The sequence below is a fragment of the Molothrus ater genome, chromosome Z (genome assembly GCF_012460135.2).
Source record: "Molothrus ater isolate BHLD 08-10-18 breed brown headed cowbird chromosome Z, BPBGC_Mater_1.1, whole genome shotgun sequence".
Taxonomy (NCBI): Eukaryota; Metazoa; Chordata; class Aves; order Passeriformes; family Icteridae; genus Molothrus; species Molothrus ater.
The window spans coordinates 14749419-14760203 of NC_050511.2; the positions used below are offsets into that span (position 1 = coordinate 14749419).

The 10785-nt window shown below is 41.5% G+C and overlaps 1 protein-coding gene across 1 annotated transcript; it reads left to right on the forward strand.

Moving 5' to 3' along the window:
- Positions 1-455: 455 nt before the first annotated feature.
- Positions 456-5200, forward strand: MRPS30 (mitochondrial ribosomal protein S30). Its single transcript, XM_036403953.1, has 5 exons — positions 456-1194; positions 1434-1579; positions 2613-2715; positions 3194-3370; positions 4737-5200. The coding sequence occupies exons 1-5, from the start codon at positions 492-494 to the stop codon at positions 5003-5005; spliced, it is 1398 nt and encodes a 465-aa protein (XP_036259846.1). The 5' UTR covers positions 456-491; the 3' UTR covers positions 5006-5200.
- Positions 5201-10785: the final 5585 nt, after the last annotated feature.

Genomic DNA, 10785 nt, shown 5'->3' on the forward strand with positions numbered 1-10785 from the left:
GGAGGTATTTGAGGAAAAACGGCGTGGCACTCAGTGCCACGGTCTATTGAGGTGGTGGTGCTCGGTCACAAGCCGGACTCGACAACCTCAGAACTCTCTCCCAGCCCGGCCGGTTCCGCGGTCCCCAGCGCCACACCACGCTCCACACGGGGGCGGCTCCGCCTGCAGCAGGGCGTGCTCCGCCTGCAGCAGGGCGGGGACACTTCTGGCCGCCTTTCGCTAAGCATCTTGGGAGCTGTAGTTCCCGCGCGGGAGAGGCCATACTGCCGCTATTGCACATGCGCAGAGGCTCCTCCTCGCCACGCCGCGGGGGCGCTCGGCGCCCTCAAGCCACGTGATTCCCAAGGCCCCGCCGCTTCCTGCCCGGCAGTTCCCGCTTCCGGAGAACCCGCCCGTCGACCGGAAGACGGGCTTATCACTTGGTTCCCAGAGGCCAATCAGCTGCCATGGTTTGCGGACGCGGCCCCGCCGCTCTTCCGCAGTTTCGCGAGATGGCGGCGCTGGGCGCCCGGAGGCTGCTGCGGCCCGGCCGGCGCTGGTTCTCGGACACGGTCCCCAGCGCCCCCTCGCCGCCCGCCAGCCCCCTCTACCCGCCCGTGGTAGCGTCCATCACGGCCAAGAGCAAAGCGGCCAAGTCGCGACGCCTGCAGCGCTTCAACCAGCGGGTGCACGAGGCGGCCACGGTGGAGGAGAAGCTGCGGCTGTACGGGAAGCTGCAGCGGCCCAAGTACATGGTGTACCCGCAGACCTTCGCTCTCAACGCCGACCGCTGGTACCGCAGCTTCACAAAAACCGTCCTAGTGCCGGGAATGCCCCCGAGAGCCGCGGCCGCGAAACCGCCGGTAGCGACGGCGGGAGCGACTTCCGAGACCGGCAGAGCCCCGGAGCCGAGAGCGGAGGCACCGGGGCATGCGGAGGCGGCGGGGGAAGCGGAGGTGGCGGCGAATGCGGAAGCTCCGGGGGCCGCGAAAACCCCGGAGCCCTCGGCGGGAGTGGCGCCGTGTCCGGATATAGGCGAGCTGCGCTCCCTCGCCTGCGACGCCCTTCTCCAGGAGAGCTTCTACCAGAACAAGAAGCGGCCGTTCCTCTACCGTGACCAGGATCACACGCCCGGCCCCTTCCTCACGCAGCTCGTTTCCACCCTCGCCGCTTCCCTGTCCCGTCACAACCCACTGCTGGCTGCTTCGTCCCTCGGTATGGAGCGGGGCTGGCAGGGAAGGGGACTTGGGAGCCTTTGGGCGATAGAGCCAGTCTGCGAGCCGGCACGAGTGTCTCTGGTGTATCTCACCTGTTCAGACCATCACTAGTAATTTGTTTCCATCGTTCTACATAGATTTTGGGTGTTTCATCTCACTGCAGCTACTGAAGAATTGGGAGGGTTTTAAATGCAAGAGGCGAATCACTGTTTTTTTGTGTTTCTTGTTCCGTTTCAGATCTAAACCCTGAGGTTAACTACTACTGGCATCATGGTAATGAAGTTGTTGTTCACGGACATCGAAAGGGTAGAGTTGATCCTGTGCGATTCCAAATAGATGATAACCCACACCTCCAGATCCGTGTGCCAAAGCAGCTTCCCGAGGTGGGGATGTTTACAAAAGCAAGTTAATACCATGCATTTTCACTTTCTGTCAGCCATTGAAACAATGAAGAGGTGATCTGTGGAGTTAAACAGTACGTTGCACCTTTGGGTATTTTTTGAGTCTTAACACCCTTTCTACATTGTGGAAATGGCTTTGTAGGTATTGAGCTTTGTAGCTTCTGAACTTTTGATCCTCTTTGTGCTCTAAATTGCGTGTTGTTATATTTAATTAAATTGAATTTTTAGCATTCTGTGGTTGGAAATGGAGGCGAGAACAAGAAATGTGCTGTGGAACATTATCACTGGAGGAGAATAATAGGAGTGGAGGAAAAAAAAAAAGAAGTAAAAGCACATATAAACTGAATGTGAGCATTCTTGCCTGTTGTTACTGCTTGGCAGTTGTTTTCTTGAATGCTTAAGTTCAGTGGAAGTATGTTCTGTTTCAGTATTGTAATGTTTTTCTTGCAGGTTTATACAGTGGTAGTTTTGTAGCCACTGAAGATCTCTGTTGTCTAGTTTCCACCCCAAACAGAAAAGTATTGTGTGTTCTGTAAACGTTTATGTTTACAGAACTTTTATGGCTGACTTAGTTGTACAATTTGCTTGTGTTAGTGTCATCAGATGCTACAAACCTTGGCATTTTGGAAGAACTAGGCAATTTAAAATGTTGTGCAGTAAACCAAATCTGCAAACTTAGTCTGCAGGTTCAAGTTAGTTTATTGGCTGGTGCTAGAAATGTGTTTTGCTCTTTCTCTATGGAAGGTAAAAGATGGTGACAAGTGGCAGGCTTTTTAGCATTACTTCACATTTTTTGTGTTGTGGAAAAATTAATACAAGATGACTGTGCTAACACGCATCACAAGATGAGAATTTCTCTTGTAAGACAATGAATTTTATTTAAGTCTGGCTGTATGATGTACGTAAGCAGGACTTGCACTTTCTGTTGTCTGACCAGGAAGTGGTGTGTTGCAGTGGACCTGATGTCAGAAACGTGTCTTACATGATGGCTGTTCTTTCTTCTGTTGTCTTCAAGGTTGTACCCCTGGAGTCAGATCTTGGAGATGTTCCTGTTATTGATCACAAGCCATCCAAACTGCCATTGTTCAAAAAACAGTATGAAAATAAGGTATTTATAGGTAAGAGTTTTTAATTGTGAAATATTAACTTTTCTTTGGTAAAAAAACCCAACAAACCAATCAAACAAAGACCAACCCCAAAACTAATGCCACATTATTCTTTCTTCTCCCATGACCAGAAAAAGTTCTGTATTTTTATTTATAAGTGTACTGTATAAATATATATAGTGTATAGATCTCTATTGAGATTTCATGTCAGTTAGGCAATGGGGAGTAGCATTCTGCTGTACACGTGGTATTGTGTGTCCAAATTTGCTTGAAGAAGTTTAGTTGAATTGACACAAAATTTTGAATTTTGATACATCTCCAGGGAAATTCTCATTTTAGGATGTGGACTCTGGCCTTTTGGAAGTAGGCAGCTCCTCACAGATCTGCAGTAGGGGTTCTGGCTTTAGAGTCTGATGGTGAAGATGTGTGTTTGTAAGTGTGATTAAGAGTGTTCTTTCTGTGACTGATAGTTTTGTTTTGGGGAGCACAGGAACAAAGGTGGCAGATCCGTGCTGTTATGGACATACCCAGTTCCATCTCCTTCCTGACAGACTGAAGCGGGAGAGGTTCATAAAGGAGCGTCTCGAGGATCAAATCGAAGTCGTTTATCGATCGAATGGAATTGCAAGTCTCTTTGCCTGGACAGCAGCACAAGCAATGTATCAAGGTGAGATGGTCAGCTGGACAAATCTTTCCTGGTTATGAATGCCTACTGTAAAGTTTTTTAACCCTTTCTCCCCAACACCTTTTTCTTGCGTTTCTTTTTCCTGAAGACTTTCTTTTAAATAATTGAATTTACAGATGCAATTGAATTAATAAAAGAGTTAGTTAAGACTTGGAGTACTTTTATACAGGGGAATTAAATACAGAGAAAAATATTTTTCCATATATAGCAGTAAGCTTGTGCAAAAACCTCAATTGCTTTCACTTGCTCTTTCCCCCTTAAGAGGGAAATGTGGTAGACATCAAGCAATTTTGTTTTTTTTCCTTCTGGAACAACCGTGTTTCTTAGCCCTTGTTTCAGTAATTTCCATTCCATGAAAATACTAGGAATGAAAGAAAAACGTTAGCCACCTTACATTGAGATTTTATGCCTACATTTTTCTAAAAAAGTCCCAGAACACCTGGATGGTTAAACCAGATCAGTCTTTAACTTCTTCTCATAAATACAATTATTGTCTAGTGTTAGTGTAAGACACCTGATGGCTTGTAGTTTCACTTGAGAAACAACACATGTAAGAAAATTCTTTGACTATAGTATATACTACTGGCTCTGCATCAATTTTTTTTTTTTTAATGTATTGGGGTATTAGAAAGCTTCCTTTGTGGATGTAAAATACTGAAGTTGAGTGAGTCTTGTCTTCAGAGTTGGTCAGCTGTAAACACATCATGAGTTGGAAGGGCAGCATTATTCAAATCTATGACTTTTTTTTCTTCTGTAACAGTTTCCAGCATTGTGGCACATAATAGTAATATCTTTAAAAAATATCTGTGTATATACTAGTGCATGTGCATAACCATGTAAATATTTTTAGCATACTGTTAGTGCTCAGTAGGGTTTGTTTGAAACACTAACACTTGGTGTCTGGTTGGTTACTATAGTCAGTTATGTTTGTGTGTATATGTGCATGCTTTTGTCATGAAACAAATGCTCACTGCATCTTGAGAGCTGTGAAATAGTAAAAAGACATTTTCCCTCAGCTCCTTTGCAGGACTTTGGATTCATTACTAACGTAACTGTTTTGGAAAAGTCACTTGGCTGATGAATGAGTGATTTTAATTAACTGTTGATAGGGAACTGTGTACAAAATGCAAGCATGCCTCTGTGCCACTGATCTTAGACATAATCTTTATTGGTAACTGTGTTTTGATTAGTCTGTGTAAAACATGCTTGTGTTGCCAAAGCAGACAGGACTTTTTCCTTACTAGGTAGCTGCTGCAATTCCCGGAGTTTCTCTATGTTTTGGAACTAGTGTTTAGGTGTTTGTGCTGATAGAAATCTCAAGTCCTTTTGTATTTGTTTTATTTTGTAGGATTCTGGAATGAAGCAGATGTGACCCGTCCTTTTGTATCACAGGCGGTAGTGACTGATGGAAAATATTTTGCTTTCTTTTGCTACCAGCTAAATACTTTAGCACTAAATGCAGAAACTATTAAAAACAACCCTCGAAAGAACATTTGTTGGGGTACCGACAGTAAGCCACTGTATGATGTGGTGGAAGATGGTAATGTGAAAGGCTTTAATGATGAAGTTCTGCTTCATTTGGTTCATTTTCTGCTAAACAGACCAAAAGAGTTGTAAGCCATTAAACCAAACATAAAGTATGTGCCTGAACTTCATTGTGACTCCATGAAGTATAATCAAGGTATGCCTTGATTTAGTCAGGTATTTGTCTAGCAAACACTATATACATATTTTATGTTATTTGGGCCTTCTTTCTTTTTTCTTTTTTAATGTATACTGTACACTGGCAAATAAACAGCTGGAATACTTAAAGTCTTTTGTATATTTACTCTTGAAAGCCTTCTCTGCTGATTCAGTGTCATGTGAGCATGTTTTTAGCAGATCCACAGGTCCATGTTAAATTGTCACAACGAAGTATTAATTCATATGACCAGCTCTGAGTATCACTAATATGCTTATCACTAGGAAATAGCTGTCTTGATACTCAGCACTAGTGATAAATTTCTAATTTTGTACTTGAGTTAAATGCTTATTAAGTTTAAGGAGAAAGTGAGCTCAGAATGAAAATGAGTTTCTTAATGAGTGGTTGGCAATTCACTTACACAGTAAGAGAAATCTTTAGGCATGTTAGTACAGACATGATGGAACTTCCTTCCAAAGATTGTGTTGTGAACATGCATACACAGTTTTAACCTCCAGAACCACGGAGAGAACTCTCAAATGCATTTGGAATCTATAGTTTTCCCTTTAGTCTGGGTCCTTGATTTCAGCTGTTGGTATCTTGAGTTTTCATAGCTGTTACTTGGATGTCTTAGGAGTGTTAATAGACCATGGTTGAGCCCCAGCTAGATGATGTCTGAATCATTAAATACAACGTTGTACAATCATGGAGTAGTTTGGGTTGGAGGGACCTTTAAAGGTCATTTATTTCAAGCCTGTAGTAAGCTGGGACATCTTCAGCTAGATTAGGTTGCTCAGACCTCTGTCCATCCTGACTGTGAATGTTTCCAGGGATGGGGCATCCATCTACCACCTTTCTGAGCAACCTGGTTTACCATGCTCATTGTAAAAAACTTCTTAGTGTATTTAGCTTGGATCAACCATCTTTTAATTTAAAACATTAATTACCCACCTTGTCCTATTGAAACACACACTGCCAAGACATAATGACTGGTTAGGGGTATTTAGCTATCAACAAAGTGTAAGTGGTTCTGAGGTAACTAAATGTGCCTAGAATTTTATATAATTTCATCCACTCTACTTGACCTTTCTGGAATTTTCCTGTGTTCTCACAAAGAGGCAAGTAGTTTGTTGTTAAAGAGAATACTGAATCATTGAAATACTGGCCTGCACATTCTTGAGTATGAGCAACAGCCCACTTTCTGTTGTAAAGTGGCCTACAGAGTATTTTGTTAATGGAAAACCAAGTAGTTGTAGACCTTTATGTGACTGGTACTTTACTGGGTTGGAAAACGTTGCCATTATCTCCACCGTCCAGAGATAAGGTAAGTAAGATGTGTACAAGCACTGTTATTTTTTAAGAAGAAGTCCTTAATTGCTCTTTTTGTCTTAACAATGCATGACTGTTACCAGTTCTAATAACTTCTGATCCTTGGATTACATAAATGTTCCTTTTAGTAACAGAAAATAAGCTGGTGGGTAAGAGTGTTGATTATAGAGAATGACCTGTGACCTAGCTTAAGAGGGAGTGGTTGATACTTGTCTGGTCTGATTAAGGGATGGTACAAAATGAATGGAAGGATATGAAAAAAAGCAGTTGGATATTTAGACCCTAAGGAAAATTTTACAGTTTTAATTTTACATAATCTAACATATTACAGTGTGTCATGTATGTAACATATTGCAGGTGTAATACGTTACTCTCTTGGGCTTGAGATTCTCTTGAGTTGCATACAACTAGTGGTTGTGAAAACCCACAGGTACAGTCAAAGAAACCCCTGCTTCCAGGGTTAAAAACCACTAATTCCTCTGTGAATTGGCCTTTTGTCTATCCTGAGGCTTCAGCTGTAGTAGAGCAAGTTCAAAAAATTTTCCCTTGTGCAGCTTTCCTAGCGAATGAAATATCACTGTTGATGTGTCACCCAGTAGTAAAGCCCAGTGTTGTGACTGAGGGAGGAAGGCTGAGCATGAGCTGCCGCTCTCGTGAATGTGAAGCACCAACGTAGCTTTCTGCAGCAGGGGATACTCTGGAAAAACAGTGGGTGGCACTGTTTCACCTTCTACTGAGAAAAAACTGACAGGCGTTGTTCTACTTTTTTGTCACTGACTAAGTTGAGACATTGTAATACATGCAGCTTTGTACAGCAATATTTCATCTTCAAGGCCAGGTTGGATGGGGCTTAGAGAAAGCTGTTCTAGTGGAACATGTCCCTGCTCGTGGAAGGTGGATAGGAACTAGATGTATTTTAAGGTCCCTTCAAACACAAACTATTTGATGATGCTGTGATCTGGTGCTCATCTGTACAGGGTGCTTGATGCTGCCTTACAGTGATAAAGTAAGAAAAAAGAGAAAAGCTCTGTTTTTGTTTGGGCTTTTTTAAAAAGTAGTGTATATCTATTAAAAGCTAAAAAATCAGCTTAGAAGCTGCACTATTTCTGTTCTTCAGCTTTGCTACCAGAAATCTCCCATGACTGTACTCCTCTAAGTCTCATGGGAACATTGTTCTTTAGCACTTTTAATATAGAGTTTGCTGATTAAAAGAAACCAAAAAAAGGTAATTCGAAATCACAGCTTGGAAATCTCCAAGTTTGGATCCTTTTTTCTGTATTAATTTCTGCTCAGGTCAAGTGGAGTGTAACACAAGGGAACATAAGATAGAATCTAAAAATAAGATTGGTTTGTGCATAATGAGGCAATTTTCTGTTGTACTGAACTATTTTGCTTAAAACTTTTATCACCTTCAGGTGGGTGACTGATCTACAAAATTCTGCTTGCATTGTTTCATATTATGAAGCTGCAAGTAATGACTTGGTATGGAAAATTCAAGCAGAGAGGAAGAGATGGGGACCCCTACTCAGGGTCATGTTGCACCAATTTTTTGGGGAGATAGCTCTGTCCTTTCAGACAGGAGAAGGAGCTGCAACATTTGTAGCCTGCTTGGTCATGTTGAAGTTTGCTGAAGTTTCTCCTGATATTTCTTCTGTATTCAGGTTTTCTGTTGTTGGAGAAGACGCACACTCATTTTATTGCAGACAGAGATGAAGGTTTCCTTCTGGAGTTCCATAAAGTGGGTTTTTCCTGAGACAAGAGCAACTCTTGGAGTCAGCTGTTGGTGACAGAGTCTGTTGACAACTTGACATACTGGCAGTATACCTCTGGTGGACGTAATGAAAGTAGCTTTCCAGTATAGTATTAAAGAAGCCCACCCTGTTCTCATTCTGGAAATACTCGTCATGAACTGTTGGAGGATGTTAGTAAATGGAGGCTAGTAATGGTTATAGGGGTTTTTGCCTTCTCTAGTATACTGAAAAATTGAAATTTACTTGGTAAGTACACAGTAAAATAATTTTTTAAAACTGAGTTTCTTGAAAAATCTGGCTGTCCTACATGTAGAAGTGGGTTGCAAAGAGTTACAAGCTACAAGGAGTAAGTATATGGCAACTACTAATACATTTATTAACACATGTTGATGTGCAAAGGGAAGAAGTTGTGGACCTCCCTACATACTCCTACTGGACAGGGGTTTAAAATTAAAGGGATTATTTGTATTTAATTCAGAGTGAAGGAAGCCAGTCTAAAGTATGCCATACTGTTCAGCTGGGTAACTAACCCATTGGTCTCAAAGCAGGAGTTTGAAGATGTGATATTAAAAATGGTTTCCTTTGCTTTGAAGATAATCTGGGTACCAGTATTACCATTGATGACAGATACTTTATGATGAGTTCATTCCCAAACACTTAGAAAAACACTTGAAGAAGGCAAACAGGCAGAACACTTGACATGCACTTTTTATGTCTCTGCAGGACTAAACGCCCAATAGTTTATGCTATTATGTTGGAAAGATACATAATTCTTTCATGCAGGACAGACAGCAGCTTTATGGTGTCTGCTCAGCTATATTTACCTATAAGTATCTGCAGTAATTTTTATCTATCCAGGTTTCTGCATAGTTGGAAGCATTTTTTTAGCTATATAGTCTATGAGTGAGCATTGATTCATCTTTGATCATTCTTGTATTTTAATAACTATTTGAAGCTCAATTTATTGAACTAAATATCTTACAGAATCTTCTCTGTATTATGTTTCTCATTCCTACTAAGTTAGGCCTGATTTAATTTCTTTAGAACAAAATTCTTGATCTTAATGTGTCCCTTTAAAGGAAACCTTCTATGTATTTCTTTCCTCTTTTTATGCTTTCAGCATTCCTCTAAACCAGTAATCAAGTCAGTACACTTTATCACTGCTCTCAAGGGACACAATATAGGATTGCTTTCACTATTGGAAAGCATAGCTTATAACACAAGACTGTCTGCACTGCAAATATGCACGCTTTTTTCAGTGAGATGTCCCAGTGCAGGTTTACATTTCAACCTCAAATTTCAGCCTGTAAAGGCTTTTTGTTTGGTTGGGGTTTTATTTTAAATCAGTTTCTGCACCAACACATATCTCTAGGTAATTGGAGGTGATTAGGAGTTGGAATTTTAAAACTCAGGTTCTGTCGTTGTCTAGCTTGGAGAAGAGAAGGCTCAGGAGAAATTTTATCAATGTGTATAGGATGGAAAGAAGTGGAAGAGATTTAGCTAGGCCTATTTCAGTTGTGTCCAGTGAGAGGGCAAGAGGAAGAGGCCAGAAACTGAAAACCAGGAAGTTGTATTTGAAAGTTTTTGTTAGGTTGTTTTCTTTCTATAATGGCAATTGAACTCCAGAACAGATTGCTCTAAGAGGAATGTGGAGTTTCCATCACTGGAAATACTTCAAACCAGATGGCTCAGCCCTGGTCAACCAGTTGTAGGTGACCCTGCCCTGAGCAGGATGAGGACTAGACAACAGGTGTCTTCCAACTTTTCTATTCTGTAATTCTGTGGAAATAAATTAGTGCTCACCTTGTAGATCAGGGTCCTACACTATGTGTAGGAGGAAACCATATGCAAAGATTTGGGTAAATAGTGGGTTTTGACCTGGACCTTCTCTTTTCTGATCTTTGTGTGGCTGTCCATGTTTATGCATTTATTCAGCATAAATTTTACTTGATACGCAGCTGCAAATGACTTACAGTACATCTTCCTTTCTTGACAGAGCACTGACACCAAGAACACATTTAAGACTATACACTGAATTTCTGTGTCTCCAGCTTTACCCCAAGGTATGTTTGTATCTGAGCTTCTTACCAATACTGTACTTCCTTACATGTGACCTTTGACAGGCACAGATATCTTCCCCATTTCAGAAGCCAGCATTAGGCAGTGGTCACTTGGTCCCTGTTGTCTGTATGGGAGTGCTGTTTTGTTCTGCATACAAGCATAGATAGCAAATCCAAACATTTCCTGAAACTCCCAGTGGTAACTGCCAGAGTAGGACACCTCTCTTTCTGAAGGTATGTAGTGTTTTACCTGTGTGATTAATGTTCCACTCTAATCCAGTTATGGCTAAGAAGCTCATGTCAAATATTTTACTGTTGTTTCAATAGAGCAGATATGCCTACTCTCTGGAAAATCCTGTGCAAATACATAGATAGAACTTGCTGTAAAAAGCTTCTCGAGTTGATAATGAAAGCAAAGAAGAATGGGGAAAACAGCTATGCCTGCTTCTTGGAGAAATTATCCAGTAGCATAAAGATAAAATTGAGGCGGAGTTAAGAGTTATTATCCTCTTTGGTAGGATAATAAGATTTAGGTTTGTAACTGTGTTTACACAAGGGATATGCACTTAGATGGCT

What these genes read in the sequence shown, in the direction of transcription:
- MRPS30 (XM_036403953.1), top strand. Translation starts at nt 492, where the DNA reads ATGGCGGCGCTGGGCGCCCGGAGGCTGCTGCGGCCCGGCCGGCGCTGG. An exon ending in TGCCAAAGCAGCTTCCCGAG is followed by an intron (nt 1,580 to 2,612) that starts GTGGGGATGTTT and finishes GTTGTCTTCAAG; the next exon opens with GTTGTACCCCTGGAGTCAGA. An exon ending in TGAAAATAAGGTATTTATAG is followed by an intron (nt 2,716 to 3,193) that starts GTAAGAGTTTTT and finishes TGGGGAGCACAG; the next exon opens with GAACAAAGGTGGCAGATCCG.